The sequence below is a fragment of the Fukomys damarensis genome, unplaced genomic scaffold (genome assembly GCF_012274545.1).
Source record: "Fukomys damarensis isolate Sample0158 unplaced genomic scaffold, DMR_v1.0_HiC HiC_scaffold_5, whole genome shotgun sequence".
Classification (NCBI taxonomy): domain Eukaryota; kingdom Metazoa; phylum Chordata; class Mammalia; order Rodentia; family Bathyergidae; genus Fukomys; species Fukomys damarensis.
In genome coordinates, this window is record NW_022900917.1 from 11,896,329 (window position 1) to 11,921,528 (window position 25,200).

Sequence of the window (25,200 nt, forward strand, 5' to 3'; positions counted from 1 at the left end):
CGTAAATTCCATAAGGACAAGACTCACACTCTAAATCAGCATGTAGATTCCTCAAAAAATTAGGGTTAGAGGTTCTATTTGACCAAGCAATTTCGCTTCGGGGTATCTTCCCCCAAAGAATTAAATCATCATACTACAGTGATACATGCACATTCATGTTTATAGCAACACAGTTTGTAATAGTTAATCCTGAAAAGAATCCAGGGTGGGGAATTTGGCTCAGTGGTTCACCCTCCTGCCTCCAAAGGGCAAGAGCCAGAGTTCAATCATCAGTACCAAAAAAGAAAAAAAAAAAAAGAAGAAGAAAAAGAACAAAACAATCCATATGCCCATTAAACAATGAATGAATAAAAATGATGTGATTTTTTAAAATATATCAGAGCACTACTCATCCACAAAAAGGATAAACTTGAGACATTTCTAGGTAAATGGATGTACCTTGAGACTGTACTCTTAAAAGAAATAAGTCAAGGGCTGGGGATTTAGCTCAGTGGTTCCACCGCCTGCCTTGCAAACCCAAGGACCTGAGTTCATTCCCCAGTAACAACAACAACAACAACAACAACAAAAAAAAAAACAGAAAAGAAATAAATCAGTCTCATATAAATATCTCATTTTCTCTCAGATGTGAGAAACTGAAAATATAAATAAGGACCAAATTGTTTAATAAATATTGTAAAATAGGAAGAAATTGTTCAAAATAATACCAAGTGTCAGATACTTTAATAATTAAAATGTTTTATGCAAAATAAATAAAAATAGTGAAAAGCAAAAAAAAAGACATATGCTATGTTTACTGAGGAAAATATGTTTGTCTTTAGTAGATAATAAATATATTTTGAATGTAATCAATTTCTTCAGCAGTCCTATCAATTTAATCCTTCCATGTTTGTAGAACATTGACATTTGTTAGTTTTATATAAATTGGGACTCTGATGGTCTCTTTTTCCTCTTAAAAATTGAAATACATTGTGAATAGGAGGCAATAACATATTGGAATGTGTGCTCTAGGAGTTCAGAGTTAAAGCAACAAATAACTAAACTATGAATGTTTGTGCCTCTGTCTGTGAGTGTAAGAGTGTGTGTGTGTGTGTGTGTGTGTGTGAGTGTAAAACAGCAGTGTGATCTGTGGAGAAAAACCTGGCACATAATGGGTTAATTAATTTTGGCACCTATGGCTTTTCAGGGACGTATTTCAACTTTGCAAAATATAACTACAGATACATAGATTTATCATGGGAAATATAACATGGCAAAAATAGAAAACTTTCTGTATTTAATAAGAACATATGTAGAAACATGATATCTGAGTCAGACCTGTAATCAGCATATTCTACTGAGTTATTCAGTATTGATTTATATAGATAAAAGCTAGAAAAAAGTGAAATTTTTCTCTGGGATGGGTTATCCCGAGTAATAGGAGACTTCAGTGTAATGTTTAAGTGAGTTACCTCCTTCTTAAAAGCTGTTTGCTCTGTTGAATTCTAATCTTTTTGATAAGTTTCTTTGTTTTCTCTTCCAGCCAAGTTTTGCGGTGACCCTGGGGTCCCCTCCCAAGGAAAACGCGAAGGCAAGAGCTTCATATACCAGTCAGAAGTTTCATTCAGCTGCAGTTCTCCCTTCATATTAGTGGGATCAAGCACCAGAATATGTCAAGCAGATGGCACTTGGAGTGGCTCAGCACCTCACTGCATAGGTAAACTAAAGCCTGATTATGCCCTGTAATTCAGGAATTAATAGGTAGTGGCAACATTTTAAAAAAAATCCTGAAAAACCCAAAGTTATGGAAGTGATTAGCAAGCACTAAAATGAATATTGGTAGCGCATGTGCTGGGTTTTGTTTTTTTTTTTTTTGTATTTTAAACACTAAAAGCTTCCAGAATAATGGCATTATTATTGAATGCTGTCGTTTATTTGCTGTTTATAGCTAACCGAACATATTCATATGAAAGTTGATGCAATGCTATCCAAAAGATATGTTTATAAATGCATTTCTGTGATCTTCACTTAATGCCATACTTGGTAAGCTAACCAAATACCCTGTGTACAAAGAAAGCAACCCAGAAAATACCAGGGCTATGGTTCTTATGTCTGAATATTCTGCAACTTTCAGTGAACTGCAAAGTCACAAATCCTGTTTCTGGAAATGACTTCTAATTCTTCAGGGAAATATTTCCCTACCTGAAATTTAGGAATGTTCTTAAGCAGATGTTGTATGCATGTGTACCTCTCTTACAGATTGTATATTTTTCTTAACTTGCTATTTAGAGAGTTAGTCAGATGTCAAGTACCTTTTACGTTGGAACCGTTCAAAATTCAAGAATTTGAAGAACGTACATTCAGTGTGGTCCACTTAAATTTCTTACTTCAAGAATAACAAGCTTCTGTCCAAGGAAAGGTGCTCTTAGATTACAGTTCTTGTTATTACCCAGGGTCTTGCAGTAAATCCCGGATCTCTTCAGAATGTTTGGTTTGAAAGAAATATATGTATTATAAATTTTGATGAGTTTCTTTGTTTTCTCTATGCTTTTGTTTCTTGACTCTTTTCAATTCTTCACTTTAGAACCCACCCGTACCTCGTGTAAAAATCCAGGTGTACCCCGGCATGGATCTCAGAACAATACATTCGGATTTCAAGTGGGTATTTCCATGTAGTATACAGCTAGGTGGAATCACTTCTTTGGTTCATGTGTTTATAATCTTGTTGATACAACAGAAAAAAATATTATGTTTATATCTGCACTTTGGGACACATGAAGACAATTTATCATGTAACAAAAGAGTGACAACAAGTAATTAGGAAAAAGATGCTTTAAGAAAATAGGCTAACTGAATATGAGCATAAAATAAAGAGAAAATAGAGCCAAAAGTGAGCAACACAAAAATCCATAAACAGGAGAGTAGAAAAGACAGTGATTAAAAGTCAGTGAGGAAGTAAATGAGTAAACTCTATGGAGAATGTGGGGGCCAATTAGAGAAAATAAAAATGAAAGAAATTGAGGGAGAGACTTACAAGACAAACTGCAAATAAAACTGTGAATATTTAATAAGGAAATTATTGTATATAAGCCTAAAATACCTTTTAGATATTGACATTGATTTGGGAAATTTCTGAAAAGTAATTTAACCATCACTTGCTCTTAGAGGTGCCATAGTTGAATTGTTATATTACAGTTGTTCAGCATGCCCAGTCATGTGAGGCTGACTGCCTTGTTCCTTCATTTTCCAATTCAGATTTTATGTAAAGATGCAGCAAGTTTTCTGTTACATGGATGTGAGAGGAGCCAAAGTGCATTCTGATCCCAAAAGGAAACAGTCAATTTACACGTCACTCAATTGCTTTGTGTTTTCTAAATGGTGCTATTCTGAGTGAAATTCATTGTGAACCAGAAGAACATCCATCTCTAAAGGAAGAGCTCATTTAAGGAACCATATTTTTGTTGCTAAAATAATTTCCATTTATCTACAATTCAGGCACAGCGTGAATATTGATTTGATAGTGTTTCCATCTCTCATGGTTTGCCATAGTTGGGTCCTGATAAAACAAACCTAGGTTTTACACAGTGTAAAACCTTGTCTCTGTCTCTGTTAGATCAGCATTCTTGGAGAACTTCAGATTTGTATCTCCATAAATGTTTTTATCAGTTGATCTAAAACCTGAAAAATGGGTAAGCTAGCTACAGCGCACTAGTACTCACCATATAGACAAAGAAACTGAAACAGCATGCCCCTGTTTGGAGCACAGAGCAATTGGTGATAATATCCTACATAAACAGTCTTGATGTCAGCGTCTATCCACCACTAAGCTAGGCTGATTTTCTGAAACGTGGGAATGTTTCTCTTCAACAGTCCTTGAGGTAATGGAAATGGAAACGAGAGCACGTAGAAGAACCATCTAACAAAATGAACAAAATCATTAATGTTGCATTGAAAATTAGTATCATAACCTTTGGAAAGTTAAGCTAACCATGGATCCATACTATTAGAACTAATAAACATGCACTGGATCACTATATTCTATCCAAAGAAATATGAACACACTAGATTACAAATCTTGTCATTCTAATTATTTTATAATTATATGACCATTAATTAAAATTTAAAGTTTACAGATTAAATTAGGCACTTGAGTTTTCTTACATGAATATGGCTGGTGTGCATAAATGTATATCTGTATGTTCATACTGAATATATTAACCAAATCTGTATAGTGCCAATATAATTATGAAAGCTTCATAATCCTAACTGACAATTTCTTGATGGATTCCAGAAGATGCTGTCTCATAAGTAGAAAGTGTAAGAGTTGAGAAGACCCTTGCTTGTAAGTGACAGAAATTGTTTGGAGCTAGCTTAAAACGGAGGGTATTGCAGATGTGAGTCTGTCTGCCTACCCAGCAGCGGGAGCCAGGGATATCACAGCCAGATTCTGGCGAGTCAACATTCGTCTTGTCCACTGCTCCCCGTCCGTCTGCCTCATCGTTCATCTCTGACAGTTGGCCATATGGCCAAAGGGTGCATCATTCCCTTTACATCTCAGCCGCACACAGTGCTTGTTTTGATTGCAGCTCCAGACTGTAGAGACAGTCAGGATGTCCTAGGTTTTGTGTTCATTCACCCTAGTTTGCTGAGATGGCCAGTAGTGAGTTAGGAAGTAAAATCGTAGCTTGAGGAGCCCACTCCTCAGAGGGGCAAGAGAAGGTTCAGAACCAGAGGTACTCAGAACATTTTCTTAATACTCAATTTCTTAAATTTCAGTCTGTATCAACTTATATGGTATATTTTAGGATACAGAAATAATTATTAACAGATAAAAATATATCCCCTGTTGCTAGAGATGATGAAAAAACTTGTTGAAAAAGTACTCAGTTTCTTTTTATTCAAAATATTGTAAATTGGAATAATTTTGAGGAAAAATAGGTTAGTATTGAACAGTCATGGCAGAGAGCCTGGGAAGGAATAGCTGTCACAGTGATCGATGCACCATCTAGATTAATTGTGGTGCAAGTGCCAAGCGTGTATATTTCATGAACTGCTGTATCACTCTGTAAATTAAGCTCTTGGCAATGGAAGATACACTGTTTGGATCTAGAGCTTGTTTCATGAAGTTATTAAGGCTATGGAATGTCTTAAATCCAACTCTTTAGATATTTAATCCCAGAATATTTAATGCTACCACGATAACCATGGTGATGTCCAGTTTGTGATTGCACGTGATGCTACTAATTGAAATTAGTATCTAAGTGCCTCGCATGGGTTAAATATGTTACAGCATGTTTATTACACTAAGTAATGAATATGGTTATGGAATTATAAGACAATAAAGGCATGAGTATCCATCTTTTATAATTAAGATAACAGTGTCTTTTATGTAAATGCATAGAAATTCAGCTTTCCTTAAACCAAGGAGCTCAGGGCTAAGGCTGACACAGTCCCTGGAAACAGAAGAGCAAGTGGCTTTGCATGGTAAATGTTAGGAGAGGTGCTGAGCAGCCCCACACCTCAGCTACTATGGAAGGCGGGAGTCCCGGGCCCTAAAAGTCATTTATTTTGTCCTCTGACTTCAACCATTTATAAGCCTCCTTGATTTTTCCTTGTAATATATTTTGAGTTAAAGACTTCCTTCCCATGTTTGCTGCCAGTGAGTCCAGCTTTTATTCTCACAAACACAAGGCAGTAGTGCTAGCCTTGAAATGTTAGTGACTCTGCTGCATTCTTTCCCATGCTCTGGCCTGCCCTGCGAGGTCTTCCAGATCGGATTCTTGCTCAGGTCTCCAGCTTCATCATTCTCGCTAGGATTGATTTTAAATGTATGTTCCATCAGGGTGGAATGAATTGTACATCCTACTTCACCTAATCCATAAACAGATCTTAAGGCAAATAATAGTAGAATCATTACTTATAGCTAAGAAGTCTCCAAGACACAATGTAACTCATTCACATAAGGCTAGATCCAGAACCAAAGCCAAGCATCCCTTCCCCTCGGGGATACCTTGCTGCTTCCTGCCTTACGCCTGCATCTTCCCTGATCACTTAGTGAACTGTTCCTGCTAACGAATCAGCTCTATTGCTCCTAAACCAGATGGTCTATAGCTCAATCTTTATATATTTTCTCATCCTGTTATCAGTTATTCTCAAATTTCCACGGTCATTAAAATCACATTAAAGAACTGTTAAATCATATTGCTGTTCTCCATGTAAAGAGAGTCTGATTCAGTGGATCTTAGAATCCATCCCAGAATTTGCTTTCCCAACAAGTTTCCAGCTGATGTGAATGTTAAGGACCCAGAGACCACATTTTGGAAGCTATTTTCTATATACTTATCTTAATTATACATTCTTACAAATATAACTTGCTTGATTTTCCTTGTGTATCATTAGAAACATAACCTTTACTAGCCACCTGTGTCTCTAATTTCATCTTTCCTTTACCATTTTGAGAGAGCATTGGCTCCTTTTATTTCCATATTTATTTTTTCATTAATTCTTACTTTTCTTTATTTATCTATCTTCCTATTTTATCTCCATATATAGCTCGTTTACTCTTAGTATCACATATTATCTTTAAATGCCCATGGTCAAAATATTTACACCCATGTATATGTTGCATATTGAGATATTTGGTCATGTAATATATGGTCAATACATAGAGCATGAGAGATTATAAACAATTTTTTTCCTCTCATTGAGTTTATTGGTACATTTTAGGGATGCAGTACAGTTACATTCATCGTTGGGATCTTGTACCTTTACATGACAGGTCTTGGTTCTCATTTTTTCCCCTTGTCCCTGCCCTACCTTCACCCCCTCCTCCCCTCCCCATTTACAAACACTTTATTTCCATTTTTTCATTTTCTCATATTTTTTCTTTTTCCTTATTAGCTTTCCCCTACCCTTTCCATTTCCCAGACACCTTTAGCCCTTTTCTTCCTATTTCACATTGTCAATTATATTATTAGGATCTTATTAACATTATAGTTTTTCACACCAGAGAATCTATTTGGTATTTACACATGTGTGACTCATATATTTCACTTAGGAGTATATCCTCATTATGTATCCATTTTCCTATGAATGAATCTAATTTATCACTCTGTATGGCTGAGTAGTATTCCATTTTATAGAAAAACCACATCTTCTTTATCCAGTCTCCAAATGATGGGCAAATGGGCTGTTTCCAAGTATTAGCTATTACAAACTGTGCTGCTATAAACATGGGTGAGCATGCATCAGTGTGATATGATTCTTTTAGTTCTTTTGGAAAGATACCCAGCAGAGGGATGGCTGGGTCAAATGGAACCTCTAGTCCCAGCTCTTTGAGGTATCTCCATACTGATTTCCATAGTGGTTGCACCAGTCTGCACTCCCACCAATAATGGAGAAGGGTTCCTTTCTCCCCACAAGCCCGCCAACATTTGCTATTGAGTGATTTCTTGATAGCAGCCATTCTTTGTGGAGTGAGGTGGAATCTCAGTGTTGTTTTCATCTGCATCTCCCAAATGACCAGCAATGTGGAACTTTTTTTCATATATTAACTTGCTGCTTTTACTTCTTTGTCTAAGAAATGTCTGTTCATTTCGGATGCCCATTTTTATTTGGGGGACTGATTGTTTTGAGTTCTTTAGATATTCTAGATAAGAGCCCTTTGTCTGAGGAGCAGCTGGTAAAAATTTTTTCCCACATTGTAGGCTGTCTTTTAGTTCTGTTGATGGTTTCTTTTGCAGCGCAGAATCCTTTTAATAAGATGAGATACCAGTTGTTGACTCTTTCTGCTAGTTCCCATGCTACTGAGGGTTTGTTCATAAAGTCTTTTCCTATGTCATTGTCTTCAAGAGTTCTACCTAACTTATCTTCCAGCAAGTTTAGTTTTTCTGTTTTAATATTTAGATCTTTAATCCACTTGGATTTTAGTTTAGTGCATGGTGAAAGATAAGGGTCTAGTTTTCATCTTTGGCAGGTTGAAATCCAGTTTTTCCAACATGATTTGTTAAAGAAACTATCTTGTTTCCAGTGCAGATGGTCAGCTCCTTTGTCAAAGATGAGGTGGCTGAGTACATCTGGAGTTGTTTTTGTATCTTCCAGTCTGTTCCCCTGATCCTCAGATCTGTTTCTTTGCCAGTACTATGCTGTTTTTATCACAGTGGCTTTGTAATATAGTTTCAAATTGGGAATTTTATACCCTCTGCCCTGTCTCTGTTGGCTAGGATGGCTTTTGCTGTTCTAGGTCTCTTATGGTTCTAAATGCATTTTTGGATTATTTTTTCTAGTTCTGTGAAATGTAGTGTTGGAATTTCAATTGGCTTTGCATTGAGTCTGTGTAGCAGTTTTGGTAGTATGGCCATTTTCACTATGTTTATTCTTCCAACCCAGGAGCAGGGGATATCTTTCCATTTTATTTATTTATTTATTTACTTATTTATTTTTGGTTTTTTGAGACAGGGTCTCAGTATATAGTTTAGATTGACATGGTACTCACTATGTAGCTCAGGCTGGTCTCGAACTCAGTGATCCTCCTGCCTCAGCTTCTTGAGTTGTGTGATTACAGGCGTGTGCCACCAAGCCCATTTCCATTTTCTTATATCCTCTTCCATCTCTTTTTTCAGAGTGCTGTAGTTTTCAGTGTAGAGGTCTTTTGCTTCTTTCGTTAGATTGATTCCTAGATACTTCATTTTTTGGATGCTATTGTGAAGGGAATTGTTTCCCTAATTTCTCTCTCAGTGAGTCTGTTATCTGTGTACAAGAAGGCTATTAATTTTTGAGTGTTGACCTTGTATCCAGCTACTCTGCTAAATGTGTCAATTAAATCTAGGAGTCTTTTGGTGGAGTTTTTTGGGTCTTCAATGTAGAGTTCATATCATCAACAAATAATGACAGTTTAACTTCTTCATTTCCTATCTTTGTTGCTTTAATTTCTTTCTCTTGTCTAATTGCTGTGGCTAATGTTTCCAGAACTATATAGAAGAGGAGTGGTGATAGTGGGCATTCTTGTCTTGTTCCTGATTTTAATGTGAAGGTTTTCAGTTTTTGGCCATTTAATATGATGTTGGCTGTTAGTTTTTCATAGATAGCCTTTATTAAGTTGAGACATAGACCATCTATTACAATTTTTTGCAGGGTTTTTATCATGAATGTAAACAGATTTTTTACATAAAATTTCCCCACTTTTCTTTTAAATCACATTTCAGTTTTTTTTTCAACTCTGTTATACAGAATGTCATTGGGAAGCCTTTTCTTACACACAAATCTTTCTACTTGTTCTATTTGAAGTTGCACTGAAATATGTTTCCTTACTGATTTGTTACAGGTAGGAAGTGTTGTACAGTTCCATTGCAAAAAAGGTCACCTGCTGCAAGGTTCTACAACCCGTACTTGCCTTCCTGACCTTACATGGAGCGGAGTTCAGCCGGAATGTATACGTAAGTATAGCGAATGTAGTGAAGAAATGGATGTATAGTTTCTTAATGATAGTTAGCAGGGGTAGGAACTTATATGTATTATTTCTTCCATGGGGAAAGCATATCTACACCACAGATGCACAAGATGGATTTTAGATTATGATAAAACATTTCACGTAATTGTATTACTACATCCAAACTCCAAGCCCACTTAGAAGTACTGAGTCTTTTTAAAGAAGTCAAAGGTATGAGGAACAAGTTATTCTTTTTGTAAAGCCCTGATAAATGTGTTTGGTTTGGACGCTTGTTAATTTTAGGTGATGATTAGTTTTTAGTTTCATAGATCTGCACCTTTCAATCTGAAATAATCTGAGAAGGTTCCAACCTAGTGACTCTTGATTTTTTTTTTTTAAGTATGTGAAAAGATTCTCTGAAAATCTGAGATAAAACTAAGTGGGAATCTATTTTTAAAAAGCTATTTGTGGACATCTTGAAAAATCTGAAACCCATGTTACTATTTCCTGCAGCCTCTAAATGTTCACTGGTCTCAAGAGATTACATAATAAAGCCCCAAATTATTAAGTGGTATCTTCTAATATACGATCAACGATAAATTTCACTTGGCCAGTTACTTGTGTTTTATTTCTGTCTAATTCCTTTAAATATCTTCCCCATATTTTTAAATTTGAAGTCCCTTGTGCTAAAAAGAAGAGTTTACTACAATTGAAGCACTCATCAGGAAGGAGTCGCGCTTTCAGGGTTTGCTTTAGCCCAAACAGCACTGTGCGTTTACTGTCTGTGTTCAGGATAACCCAAGTGATCCTGGGTGCCCTGATGGACTGGCAGCTTACTGTAGAGCAACAGAAAACTCCACTTCCTGCCACCACCCTGGTTGGCTTTCATTTGATTATACCAAATTTCCTTACTAAAGAATACCTGGGAATCTGTACTTTAGAACAGTTCTGTGGGCTGTAACTAGGACCTCTTAGTAAATCAAGCTTCTTCGATGACCTACATTTGGAATACGATGAATGAAACAAAATTTAACAACTTTGGTTACTGCTGGGCATCGTACAGTTTCTAACATGGGAATAATGTGAGCTTTCAGAGCACCGTGGAGCAGACTCTTGGAGTTTGTTCTTATTGATAAGTACTCCCTGAGGTTTACACTAACTGAATGATAAGCTAATTTCACCAAGTGAATTACATTAAATATATACACTTTAACATGATGTTTGGCAAATGGCATTAGTTATTATTGTTCATGGCTTTATTAACCTCCATTGGAATAGAAGTAAAAAATGATGTTTTTGAAAATAAAGTTGCCCATTGATTTTTTTCAGAGCTTACCTTTACTGATATATCCTGAAAAAGATTTGAAACATTTTTTTTTATTTTAGAAAGAAAATTCCTTGCAACACATATTTCTGGTTGAGGAAAGAGTAGTCTTTTTTTTGTCATTGAGTTTATTGGTACTTTTTAGGTGTACAACGCAGTCACCTTCATCAGTGGGATCTTGTACCTTTACATGATGTATCTTGGTTCTTATTTTTTTCCCCATTCCCCTGCCCTCTCTCCACCCGCTTCACCCTTCTAATAGTCTTTATAAGAAAAACAAAGGAAAACAAGGCGCCATGTGTGGTGAAGACAAACAAGGCTGAGAATTCAGAGTAGAAAGAAAAATGGTGAAATAAGACAGAAAGTTAGGTGATTGAAAGGGTATTTCTAACATATGGACTCAGATATAAATATACCACATGTAAAAACATCAAAATATTCTTTCTACGCAGGTAAGTATTAATGTCAGAGCACTATGATAACCTATGTTTGCATTTAACCTTAGAAAATGTTTCTATAATTAAAATAAAAATAAAAAAATTAAAAATATTATTTTTAAACTCTTAGAGGGGTTTTGAACCTAGCAATCATAAAAGGCAGGTTATTGTGGGATGTTTAAATTCTATTATTCATCACAATTCTCTAATATTATCATATAATGTACCTTTTTAGCTTGATCAGTCAAAGTAAGTCTTTTCTTTCTCATTTTATCTGCCTAATTAATACCTACCAGTTTTTCAGAGATGCTGTTGCTAGAGAATGAAGTCAAAAGGCATATTCACATTGAAACATTTTCCTTGGTTCATTAAAATAATTATTTAAAGGCATATTTAAATAATGACATTGCAGTATGTTAAAAGCATAAGGTGTATGTAGAAAATTTAGCATTATTTCCTTTCTTAATGCAGCCCACAGCTGTAAGCAGCCAGAAACCCCTGCTCATGCAAACGTAGTGGGAATGGACCTCCCTTCTCATGGGTACACCCTCATCTACACCTGCCAGCCCGGCTTCTTCTTAGCAGGTGGGACAGAACACAGAGTGTGTAGGTCTGATAACACCTGGACTGGGAAAGTTCCTGTTTGTGAAGGTAGGTTTCCCTTAGTGAATCTTTTGACACAAATGAGTGAACTGTCTAGGCATTCCTGGGACGCAAGTGATGAAAACTGAATTGAAATTAACTGAATATAAGGGAAATTTGTAGGCCAGTTCCAGGGGTGTGATTTATGTACATATTTCTGCATCAAAAATACCATTCATGTCACTGTATAGCATCTTTTCTATGCTCATTTTTTTGGTTATGCTTAATCCATCTTCAAGTTTAGCCTGCCAGATAAATGTATAGCAAAATTCCAAGAGTTGAGTGACTTCAATATGACAGAATTTTGTTCTTTCACAAGACTGATGTCCAGAAGCTCAGAATAAACATGACAGCCAGATTTTGTGCCCTCTATAAGCACTGGGGAAGTCTTTCCTTACCTCTTCCTAGATCCTGACAATCTTTGGTTCACATCTTTAGTTTGTCCTCCAGCACCACTGACCTACTATCCTACGCATTGCACTGTCCTTGTGAGAAAATTGATGATTTTATTTAGGTCAGACGCTATATGTAGGCTTATTTCCCCTGGAAATCTGCAATTAATTCTATCTACAAAGATTTATTTCCTGCTGAGGTCATAGTCTGATGCTGCATGTGGACAGGAATTTGGAAAGTATATTTGTAGAAAATAAACACTAGGAAAGATTGCTACAAGTATCTCTGTGTTCATAGCCTCTGTCCAAGTTTCCATAGTAGTCTTTGCCAACGCTTATCAGGAAGACATTGCAGGGGATTTAAGGTACACGCTCTACAAAACAGTGTGTGTCGTAATCGCCTACAATTTTCCATCCCCCATTCCACATCCCACATGGGTTTAGCATAAAAGATTAAACCTTTGAGGCTATTTCGGGCACACTAACAGTTTATTTTAACAAATTTTTATTCTTAAACATGAACCCTACCAAAAAGTAGTTCTTGCATTTTCTCAGCAAAAACATATGATCAGTCGCCAGCTTTCTGTTGGAAGCAGCTACTTGTGTTACGTATATGCTTCCCAGCTGAGAAGCAGCATCCCAAGATGAAAAGCCAGGAATAATCTGTTACTTGTCGAACTGGATATGATAAGAGTAATTATGGAAGATGTTGCCTGTATAGTAAGAGTATTGAGAGAGATTGAAATGTTTTGAATGGGACATTTTGAAGAAAAATGTTATAATCTCAAAGAATAAAATTGATAGCTTATTGTATTCTATGTTTCTATGGGTGTTACTAATTCTGTCAACTTTAGTAAACACGCTTTCTTTCCATAGCTGGTTCCAAAATATTGGTGAAAGATCCTAGACCTGCACTCGGGACACCCAGTCCAAAGCTAAGTGGTCAGCAATTTACTTTGTTTTTCTTTTTATTGAGTTTATTGGTACATTTTAGGTATACAGTACAGTTACATTCATCATTGGGATCTTGCACCTTTACGTGACAGGTCTTCATTCTCAGTTTTTCCCCTTGTCTCTGCCCTCCCTTCACCCCCTCCTCCCATCCCCATTTACAAACACTTTATTTCCATTTTTTCATTTTCTCATATTTTTTCCCTTATTACCTTTCCCCTACCCTTCCCACTTTCCCTACACCTTTAGCCCTTTTCTTCCCATTTCACAATGTCAGTTATCTCATTCGGATCTTATGTACTATTACAGTTTATTCACACCAGAGAAACTATTTGAATAATTTTACTGAATACTTACTTTGTTTTTCTACAAGTCATGGTTTTTAAAATTGATCTATTATATTCTAGAGCATTTACTTGGAAGATAACATTTTAATATGGAAAAGCTATGCATTTAACTATATTGAATTTGACAATTTATATTTTAGGATTTTGAATTTAAAACAATGTTATATTGTGGTATGTTAATATTCCAAAGATTATTATCTATAACTCTCTCATGAAAAATTATGTCTACAGTTATGTTTTCCTTGTTCATTCAAAGAAAGTTTTGTCCCATTATTTGTTTCTTCTTTGCAGGAGTGAGTCATTTTGTCTGAGTGGCAGTCTGAATAACTTTTTGGCCATTCTTTTAAGATCATGGCACAGTATAATAACTATTGTTTTTCTCTAATTATTTTGTTTTGAAATTCTGTGTTATTTTCAAAGGAGTAAGGAGTATCTTTTATTAAAGTATATGCATTAAAATTTTAAAATATTACTTACGGATTTTTCTATAATTTTTCCCTTGAGAAGTACTTTTAATGACCACAACATAATGGCAAAATTAGTTTAAAATAATAAAATGAAAATGTCATTATTGTTTTTCTCTAATTATTTTGTTTTGAAATTCTGTGTTATTTTCAAAGGAGTAAGGAGTATCTTTTATTAAAGTATATGCATTAAAATTTTAAAATATTACTTACGGATTTTTCTATAATTTTTCCCTTGAGAAGTACTTTTAATGACCACAACATAATGGCAAAATTAGTTTAAAATAATAAAATGAAAATGTCATCTAGAAAAATGTGAGATGAAATTCTGTGTTATTTTCAAAGGAGTAAGGAGTATCTTTTATTAAAGTATATGCATTAAAATTTTAAAATATTACTTACGGATTTTTCTATAATTTTTCCCTTGAGAAGTACTTTTAATGACCACAACATAATGGCAAAATTAGTTTAAAATAATAAAATGAAAATGTCATCTAGAAATGTAAGTAAATAAGTTTTTAAAAGAATCAAATGCACTTGGTATGAGCATAGAAGGTCAGCAACTTCTAGAACTTGTCCGGTTTGTTTCTAATTATTTGATTTGAAGAGCAAATTTAAATACCAACACTAGTCCTTGAAAGCATGGGCTTTCAAGTCCTACAACTGGGTAAAATTCCGGTTTTATGCACTCCTCTGACATCGAAACATTATTTTAAATATCTGAGCTTCCATTTCTTTATCTGTAAGAGGAAAAGTTATTAGAAATAATAATAATCAGAGACAGTAATTTAGAAAAGTCAGATAATTATATTGGATTTAGGCAATTATTATATAGCTATGGTAGATATTGTAATAAATGATAATTACACAATGAGCTTCATCAGAATGAATTACAACCTGACATTAAACCTAAGCACTGAATTTCATGCGGTTCTCATCCACTTTGGTTTGAGACCAAAATCATGGAAAGAATTAATTTCACAAGCACATGTACCAGTGTATCTAATGTTTAGCTCATAGCACATTCTCAGTATATATACCATTTTTTATTATTAGGACTATATTTATATAATATGAATTGAAGGCCAGAAATGAAACTAAGGACTTCGCATCAGACCTTTACCTTCAAGACATACATGGTCCATTGTATTGGGGTCGAGGACACTGTTAGGATCTCATTTAGGTTGGGTTTAGATATCCTTCCAGTTCATGCTGTAAATAGGAAAACTCACAAACTTCTGAAACTTAAGTTATTCAATATTCAGTGGAAACATACTAAATGCCATTCAGGCAATAAAGGAATTTATAAATGTCAGCTACAGCTCGAAGTGGTCTAAAAACTATAACAGATTTAGCCAAACTTTTTTGAGAAAGTTGCTTTATTTAGAGAAAGATGAACTCTGAATGACAGTTCCAGCACATCATGTGGACCTAGACTGTCCCAGGAAAAATATGTCCAACAGCCACACAACAGATATCTGGCAGAAAAAAAATTTAAAAATGGGGAAAGTAAGCAACAAGTTCATAAATTTTACACAATATGCATAGAATAAGATTTCTGCCTCAATTACAAAATGTATGTGTTCCTCAAAGGCACATCAGACAGGTGTAACAATTGATCATATATTAGATAATAAGCAAATCTTAGCAAACTTAAAGCAAAGTAAGTAATTAGATCTGACATTTGACTGAAATTAAGAGTCAATGAGAAAATAAATAAAATTACCATGTGCTTAGAAATTAAAAGCAAAATTAATATTAATGATTCACCCATAAATTGAAGAAGATAATACATTGGGAAATATACTACTAAAAATTGCTTATTTTGAAAAAAATTTCAAAATCAAAAAAATAAAGACTACCAAAAGCAGTTGTTAGTAAATTTTCTATTATTTTTATAATTATTAGCCTATATTAATTGAACAAATTAATGTTTTATAACATTTTCATATATGTGTATAATGAACTCTGATTGTTCTACCTTCGTAAACAGTGAAACTTATATCCTTAAGTGCTTACATTACCAAAGAAGAAAGCCTCAAAATAAATAAATGTCTCCAATAAAAGTATATACAGATTATAACATAACTAGAAATGAATGTATTAATCAGTATATTAATACATGAAACATGTTCCAAGCATGAAAACAAAATGGAAGAATTTAAGAGAAGATTATATGAAAAAAATGAGCAAAGTAGAAACATTTTTGGCAGAATCATACAAAACAAAGGAAATGTTAGCATAAACACATAGAAGACTAAATAAATTACAGATATATCAAAACGATCAATAACAATCTGTATTTTCTAAAAAATGTTTTAAAATTGTGAGAAAGGTCTATCTCGAGAGAACTAATAAAAAACTTTACTAAACCTTTAGGAATGGAATGGCTAAAATAATTTCAAGGAAAAAGGACCAGGCTGTTATATTTCTAAGGAGTTCTACCAAATTTTAACAAAAGGAAACAGAGCATCCAAGTTTCTTAGCAACTCCTTCAGACAATACTGCTTACTGCATGGACCCCACATACCAGTTAAATGAGAAAGATATTGTAAAAGCAGAAAATTTCATACACATTTGAAAAAATCCTATGTAAGATCTTAGCAGATATCTACAACACTGTAGTAAAGATAACAATCAGAATCAAACTGGATAAATCATTGACATGAAAGGACATTTTCATATTCAATAATCCTTAAAAGTAATATATTAAAGTGTTACAGTGAAAATTATAATCACTGAACTATTTGCAAAGAAAAATGTATGGTAGAATTCAACACCAAGTTATTATTTTTAAATTTCTTGATATATCAGAGAGGGTTTCTTTCACCCGAGGAAGAGTATCTAATAAAACTAGAGCAACTGCCATCTTTAGAAAGAGGAAACACTAAGCTGAATTCCATTTAAAATATTGAATGAGACACAGTGATTAGAGAAAAGTGACAAGATTAAAAGTTAGCAGTTTGATCAAACTCAGGAGCCTGATTTTGCATTTAACAACAGCGTGAAGCTTCTGAGGCTAGGTGTTAAATTCAAACATGTTTTGAGAGAAAGGATCACGACCAGCATTGTCTTACCAGCTGGATCCCGAACCTTTAAACTGTAGGGCAGTTTAGTTTGTACACACCCTCCTTTCTCCTGACATACTTTTGTTGGCCACAAGCCATGTAAAATGCTTCTCCATCAAGGGCTTTTGTTCATAGGCAATGTCAAACTTTTATGTAAAGTTCCCCTGAGAGTAAAAAGCATAGAGTGATGTGATGTGGGTGTGGATAGAACAGTGCCACTAGGAGAAGGAATTGGCAAAGGTTACAGATCCAAGGCTATGGGTTGTTTGTGATAATAACTACACGGCTGCTAAATATATACTTTATGGAGCTGTCATTTTGTGAGCTAGAAGAGCTGCATTTTCCCTATTTTATCTGCATAATAGTCATGGTAACAGCTCAACATTAACTGAACACTTCACTTTCTTTATCTCACTTAATCTCTCTAAAAACTGTGATAATCCCATACTAATCTCATGGAAATTGAGGTTTTTAAAATTAAGTAATGTATACAAAATGACATATTTATAAAATATAGAAGAGAAAGTTAAATATAAGCAGCATAACTCCAGTGGCTAACCGCGTTCCACCACAGCTCATCTCTCTTCCAAGTGAACCGGGCAACTCCAGTGACAATCCTTTTATTTCTAAAAGTACCTACCTGTAAACTTCAGAGTTGTCAGGTGGTGCAACCCTGTCCTTCTTCAGGAGTGCTAGTCCTGGAATAACTGAACCCAGAATTCTGTAAGGAGGACAAAGAAGTGTTTTCTCCCAGTAGTGTTCTGGTCCTACACTCCAAAGGGAATGGTTTCATTCTGTGCTCTTTGTCTATGAATCTGCCCCCATGTCAGAAGGACAGTCTTCCTGGGACTCATGTGTAGATGCACTTGGCTCAGTAAAGTCATTTTATTTTTCTTTGGAAAGAAAAATAATATTGTAGCAGACTGAGTTTTGAAAACAAGGCTTGCGTCTTTTATTGATGACCTACGAAGAAGTCTAGGTTCTTACACATAATTTTGATCTATTCTAAAAAAAAAATTTACATGAAGAATTTAGGTTGCTATACGCATTTAACATGATTGTGTATTTAGTAAAATATCATTGTTCAATAAACTAATATCTTTAATCTCCTATTTAATGCTTATATAGAGACCCTGGCCAATTAACATGTGAGGTTTATGCAATCTCTTCACAGTTCCCGATGATGTGTTTGCCCAGAATTATATATGGAAAGGCTCTTACAATTTCAAGGGAAGGAAACAACCTATGACTTTGACAGTCACTAGTTTCAATGCTTCCACTGGGAGAGTCAATGCGACCCTAAGCAACAGCAACATGGAACTGCTCCTTTCAGGTATCGCATTAAAAAGCAGCAACAAAAACTGGTAGCCACGTGCTTTCATTTTTATAATAATTTTATTATTTTCATTGATTTTTGTGCAGCAAAATATTTGCTGTGTTTGTGTTTAATGACTCTCATAATTCACATATAACAAGACTTTCTGGGCTTTGAAGTCTTTATAAAGTCTGATTAAAAATATGGTGAGCGCTGCTGCTGAGGGCCATCGAAAGGAAAGGCTGGTAAATATATTAAGCTGTGTCGGGGTATTGTCCTCCTCTGCCCTATTCACTGGAGCTGGCACAGGCAACTTCTAGCTCTTCTCTGAAGTCATACTGACCATAAAAGGAAAATGTTTCGAAACAATTTAGGACATCAAGCCAGCCACAACAGTGAAACGAAAGATGCTCATGAAAGAGGGCTTCCAGAATCGCTTCAGAAAGTGGGAAGAACCCTGGAATAAATGTGCTCAAAGCAAGAACACATTTTTGAAAGGGATTAATGGCAATGTATTCTTCTGTACTACATTTTTAAAAAAATTCGCCATATTTTTCCTGGGTCTGTAATTCTTCCATATTTATTAATAATGTAATAATTTGTGATATCAAAAAATGAAAAATTATGATTATTGATATTGATTGTAGAATAAATACCGAGTCTCATTTTATATTACTGAATGAACTTGCATTAAGCTTACTGAGGTAAAAATAGGACAGTTTCATATGTTTAACCTTTTAAAAATATACACAACTGAAATATATTGAAAGTAGATTGATATGGATGCAAGAAAATAATTTACATTGCGATTAATAGTTTACTTGGCTTTAAAATGGAAATGAGTTTTCCTTCATTTTATGTAAAAGTTAGACAAATATGTATATATGTGTGTTTAATGAAGGAACGCTTCAGAATATATCCCTGTAAATATAGAAAACCAAGTATGAAAAAGTCAGATTAATTAGATTTCACTTAATGTCTCCATATCCAACAATTTCCCAGCGATATTATTTTTGAATAGTTTATGTCCTCCTATTAATCATGGTGAGCTACAATAGATCGAGATCAGCCTTTCATTTTCTTTGTCTTCTCAGCATACTCTTCTGATGCCTTTTGGTAGGTTCACAGTAGGTGAATCAATGAATGCTGGAATCAAAATCTAAGCAACAGTTGTGAGATTTTTATTTTAAAGTTTATTTTGTACTCTTCCCAACATGTTGATGCTAAATTTATTCCTACTTGTGGAATGTTCGCAATCAAAAATATAGTATATATTGTTGCGCTCTCACTTATGCTATTTCTTTCTTTTACCTTCTTAGAGTAAAATCCTACTTGATTTTCATGACCTAGCTCGGATGTCCTTTTTCTTAGTAAATATTTTTTTCAGTGGATCCAGTGTAACATGATCTTCTCTTTGGCCATTTATTTATCATATTCTGTCATGGATTTTACTTAGCTGTATACCTGTTGTGTACCTTATATCTAACTCATAAGAAATAGAAACACAGGCTGAAGATTAGCTCAGTAGCAGAGTGCTGCTTAGTGTGCACAGGACCCTAAATTCTACCTGCAGCTTGGAAGAGGAGAGGGGAGGAGGGAGGGGACCCGGCAGCACCCACAATACTCCCGCACAGTGAGCTCTTAGTTTTTTATCAAGGAGAATATGAGGCATTTGAACTCCGGTTTATGTCCTTACATTTTCAAATCTGGATGAAGAAATCATTTAGCATGCAGTGTCATGGAGTGATGCTGGTATACATAGTAGTATTTAATTTTATAATAGATGTGATTAAAACACCACAGATGAGACTTAAATTGAGACTTTAGCTGGAAGAGAATCCAATGTGTGTTGTAGAATTTAGGAAACATATTTTGAATGAAGCCGCCTTTGACGAGGGCCTTGATGTGTGTCTTCTCCTATCATGTATCCTCTGTGATATATTTAAGGAATTACTGATAATCAAATGAAGCATGACTGTTTACAAAATTAAGTAGACTAAAATATCCTTGCGTTTTTCAGGGGTCTATAAAAGCCAGGAAGCTCGCCTAATGTTGCACATATATCATATTAAAGTACCAGCTCATGCTTCTATGAAGAAAATGAAGGAGGAAAATTGGGCCATGGATGGCTTTGTAAGTATTAGGCTATAGAAATATACTGCTGAGTTTCCTGACAATTTGTAATTTCTCCAGAAAGGGGAAAATGATGAGCTGATTATGAACTCTCCTCTCTCTCTCCATATATATAAATATTCTCAAGTTTCAATGCTAGGAACATTGGACTCAGATATGATTCACATACCTTTTTAATGTGTGTGTATGTGTGTATTTGTGTGCGTGTAGGACTGTACAGTGCCTTTCATGCATTTCATCAAATATATTCCATCTGCAGTAAGCACCTGTAAATTATGGATAAAATATAAATCAGTGTTTGTCTGGAACCAATATGTAAGATGTACTCAACATACTTATAAAGCACATCAGAAAATGAAGCGTGCTCATTACATTGAAGCTCAAGTTAAAATTATTTATTAATTCGTCTATAAGGAGGGATTTATGCAAACTGCTTCCCGAGGGCACATAGTGACTGCAGCATCACTGTGACCTCCCTGTGAGCTTAGATGTGTGAGGATTCTGAACCGAGGGTCATGAGTAACAAGTGTCACACTGACATATTGGACACGTATCTTTGCTGCAGGACGAGCGTGAGACCTCACACTGCTCCCTCAACCCTGCTCTTAAAAGGAAAACTTAATGGAGAGAGAAGCCAGCGGTGGCACTTAGTAAATATGGTTCATTAGGAAAAAGATGTTCATCCCAGTTTTGGGTTGTGCACTAGGTTGGGTAGCGGGAAAGTAAAGTTTCCGGATACTCAGATACTTTTAACTGTATTATTTTATTAAAAAAACAGACAAAGGATTTAAATTGTAAATATATAAATATTCATTTGAGCTATTTTCTTTATTTCATTTTTTAAAATGGGCACAGTCAGCCTGTACTTCCTAATAATAAGCAGTAAGTCACCTGTGAAAAGTCATACTTTGTGAATGGTTGGACATGCCTTGATCGTTTTAGGTGAGGGTTCAGTTTTTACAGGCTCTAGGGTACAGTCACGACTCAGGTAGCCCATTGACATGAATTCGTACAAATGTCAGGATAAATTCACATTCCCAGTGGGTTATCAGGATCACTAAACTGTATCAATTCCTATTTTATGTAGATGACCAAATAGCATTATCCACGTGAGGTTTGTTAGAAATATAGGACTGTATACATGCGAGACACATGTAGTAGTCAGCATCAGACACAGCTTAGAAATCATAAGGTTACACAACAAAAAGTATTTCTTTCTTTCTCACATCCCTGGTGTTAGTGGAGGGAGGGAGTGATACTTGAGGCTATGATATCAAGTTTACATCTGCTGGTGCCTCGATCTTGAACTGAGGCTGGAGGGGCAGCAGCCACTGAAAATGTCTTTCTCTTAGAAGAAACCAGGAGCTCTAAGAGGGACATTAGGTTCTGAAATATGCTACTTAGAATACCTTGACACGTGCTGCTTTTTTCAAAAAAGCATCTTAGTTTAACTACAATGCACATATCCTAAAATTCACCCATTCTACATATACAACTCAGTGGTTTTAGCAATATACACCGACATGTGTAATCACCAGCTGATTTTAGAATAATTTCACGACTTCAGAAAGAAATTCCAGGACAGGGGTATACTTCAGTTTTAGAGCATTTGCTTAGCATGTTTGAGACCCTGGGTTCAAGTCTCAGAGTGAAAGAGAGAGAGATAGAAAACAGGATGGAGGGCAGGAGAGAGAGAGAGAGAGAGAGAGAGAGAGAGAGAGAGAGAGGGAGAGAGAGAAAACAGGAAGGGAAGGTCCACTCCACAGCCTTTAGCTTTCACCCCTGCCCTGACCCCATCTCCACCCTAGGCCTAAAAATACGAATCCATTTTCTACCTGTATAAATGACCCTGAGCTGGCGTTCATATTTATAGGATCATGTAATATGTGGTCTTTTGTGGCTGGCTTTGTCCACTGAGATGAGGAGAAATGTGCCTCTCACAGTCCTCTTGCCAGGTGGATGTGGATTCCACTCTGATGCTAAGGGCTACAGAGTCTCAGGACGGGAGCCCAGCCCCAGGAGACAGCAAGTGCAGTACGCCTTCCCGTGAAGGGTGGAAGCCAGAGGGAGACAGAATGCAGGCACCGAGAACAGTCACCTAATCTACCAAGAATAGCGTTATCATAAACTTCAGGTCTGCATTGACCATCAGCTGCACGGTTTCATGTTATTGAAACTTTTGAACAATATGTTCTTTAGACTATAAGAGATCTATATATCTTGGTCAATATTAATAACCAATGTTTTCCCATATCATAATTATTGAAAATTGAAAAATGTACTTTTGCTTTCATGATACAAAATTTGACAATGCACTTTTTTTGTTTAGGAGAAGGTTACAAATGAAGGGAACATTGGATCACATTTATTTCATAATAAAGTTGTGTAACTTTTAAGGCTAGGAAAAAAATAGCTGTGTCCAGTGTTCACACTTAATCAACTTTTCAAATAATTTTAGGTGTCTGCTGAGCCTGATGGAGCTACTTATGTATTTCAAGGATTTATTCAAGGCAAAGATTACGGTCAATTTGGACTACAAAGACTGGGTATTGTGTGCATTTGATTTTCATGTAGTTCTTTTATTACTTCAGACATCATAAGAAAAATAAATGTAGAGGAGGCACATTTATTACATTTTGAATTCTGTACCGTCAAGGGCTATACATAGATACACTTAATATCTGTAGTTTTAAAAAATAATAACATTTCTCAAAATATTGGCTCTCTATTTAACAACACTGTATATTTAATTTTTTATCATATTTCTAAAAGTGTGACAGATTATCTTGCCCTTAAGCAAGTAGAAAGAAGACAAAGTGATATGGATAAAAGAGAAAATATTGAACCATAGATTATTTAATCTTATCTCAAGAAATCTATGCTACTTCTTTTCAGTTTGAATACTGTTGTAGTTTTCTTAGTTTTCTGAAAAAGTGCCACGTTAAGAAACTCCTTAGGTATAGAAAGGAAAAATAACTTAGAGCAATGGGTCCTATTCGGGGACTCGGTGCTCTTTAAATAGTAAATTTTCTTTGGAGTTTTTGTGTTTCCAACTCTTCTGACAGTACTTAAATATTTAACAGCCTTCTTAGGGCATATGTTAGGGTATGTCTTCTTAGAGCATATTGTAGGGCATATCTTTTTAGTGTATATCCATAAACATATTCCCTGACCATAATTTTCCTGAGGTATACCGACTGTTATTATTTCACCATAGCAAAACTGATAAAGAATAAATTCAGGCTCTTTATTCTAAAGAATAAAGAATAATGGCTATTAATTTAAATTTATCTTTAAAAAAACATTGCATTGAAGTTTTATATAAATACACTGTTACTGGAAAAATAAGGTATCGAAAAATATATTATTTAAACTTGTCTTTTATTTGAACATAACATTTATCAAAATAGGAATTTGGCTTTCTCTAAATGAATATTAATATGTTATTTTCACATAAGGCCTTGCCTAAAATTATGTTAGTTTTTGAAAATAGGATCAAACATATATTACTATGACACATTAACACAGTTGTGTCATTTGAATGCAAGATTTCATGTATTTCGTGAAGTTTCTCAAACAGTGGTACAAAATGGAATCTATGAAAAGGAGGCATTTCTTTCTGAGAAAACACTGTCAGATATTTCACTTTCCCTCACCTCTGTGCCAATATACCGACAGACCTAGCTTTTCTCTCTTCCTAACTCGACTGACAGCATCACCAGTCAACTAGACCTTCATATTTCTTTCATCCATGCAAACAAGTTCTGCTGCATTTAACTGCGAAATGCTCTCCAAATCCAACTTTTCATGCTCATTCTAATATGCCAGGGCAGCTTTTACTTTCCATTTTCTCAAAGTTGTTCCAGCTTCGAGTCTGTGCTTCCTCACACCCCTCCTGGCATTGTGAGCCTCCTAAATCTCACTGTATTACCGGGTGTTTTATTTCTAAGTGCCTGCAGTTGTCACTTAGGTGGTACATTTGAGCGCTTTACAGTTTTTGGTTCCCTGTCGGAATTTAGCTATCGCTGACTCACAGTTTTCTTCCCTTTACTCTAAGTCAGGGCTTGTTGCGTCTCCTAAGTATGTGCCTCATCTTCTCATTCCGAGGCTTGTGACGTGGTTGCTTCCTTCTGTATTCGTCGTTCTGATTCTGAAAGGCTGGGCTTATGCTGTGTACCCTCCAGCGAACATTCTTCTTTCATACGCCGCGTGGAATCGCTCTTTCCCTTTCTAAAGCACATTGAGCACTGATTCACACTCGATGCCCACATTTAGTTGTTTCTGGACTGTATTTATTTTTTGTTCTGTATTCTTTCCTGGACAAATATCTTACACATAGTTCAAAAAAGTGTGCAAGTGTGTTAGTATTTCATGAAATATACATTTGTTAACTGTATTTCCACATAGATATCCTGGAAAATGGTAGAAATTAGTTGGTTGTCAATCATGATAAAATAGAGTTGATTTTGTATTTATCATGTATTTTTCATCTTGTAGGACTGAATATGTCAGAAGGTTCAAATTCTTCGAATCAGCCTCATGGTACAAATAGTAGTTCTGTGGCCATTGCTATTCTTGTGCCTTTTTTTGCACTTATATTTGCAGGATTTGGATTTTATCTTTATAAACAAAGGTAAGTTGACTTTTAATTATAAAATATTTCACAAGTCTACTTTCCCTGTTATTTCTACTGCTTTTGTTCAGATCCTAACTTCCATTTT

General features: G+C 35.2%; 1 protein-coding gene across 2 annotated transcripts in view; it reads left to right on the plus strand.

Annotated features, from left to right (window-relative positions):
• Window positions 1-25,200, plus strand: part of Csmd3 (CUB and Sushi multiple domains 3) — a 1,090,649-nt gene that overhangs the window by 1,060,733 nt on the left and 4,716 nt on the right. For both annotated transcript variants that reach the window (XM_010619527.3, XM_033759931.1), the window contains 9 exons: window positions 1,523-1,696; window positions 2,564-2,637; window positions 9,302-9,413; window positions 11,639-11,818; window positions 13,078-13,143; window positions 18,206-18,364; window positions 20,367-20,479; window positions 22,938-23,025; window positions 24,977-25,112. In XM_010619527.3, the coding sequence (XP_010617829.1) occupies window positions 1,523-1,696; window positions 2,564-2,637; window positions 9,302-9,413; window positions 11,639-11,818; window positions 13,078-13,143; window positions 18,206-18,364; window positions 20,367-20,479; window positions 22,938-23,025; window positions 24,977-25,112 (1,102 nt within the window). The remainder of the gene's footprint in view (window positions 1-1,522; window positions 1,697-2,563; window positions 2,638-9,301; window positions 9,414-11,638; window positions 11,819-13,077; window positions 13,144-18,205; window positions 18,365-20,366; window positions 20,480-22,937; window positions 23,026-24,976; window positions 25,113-25,200) is intronic.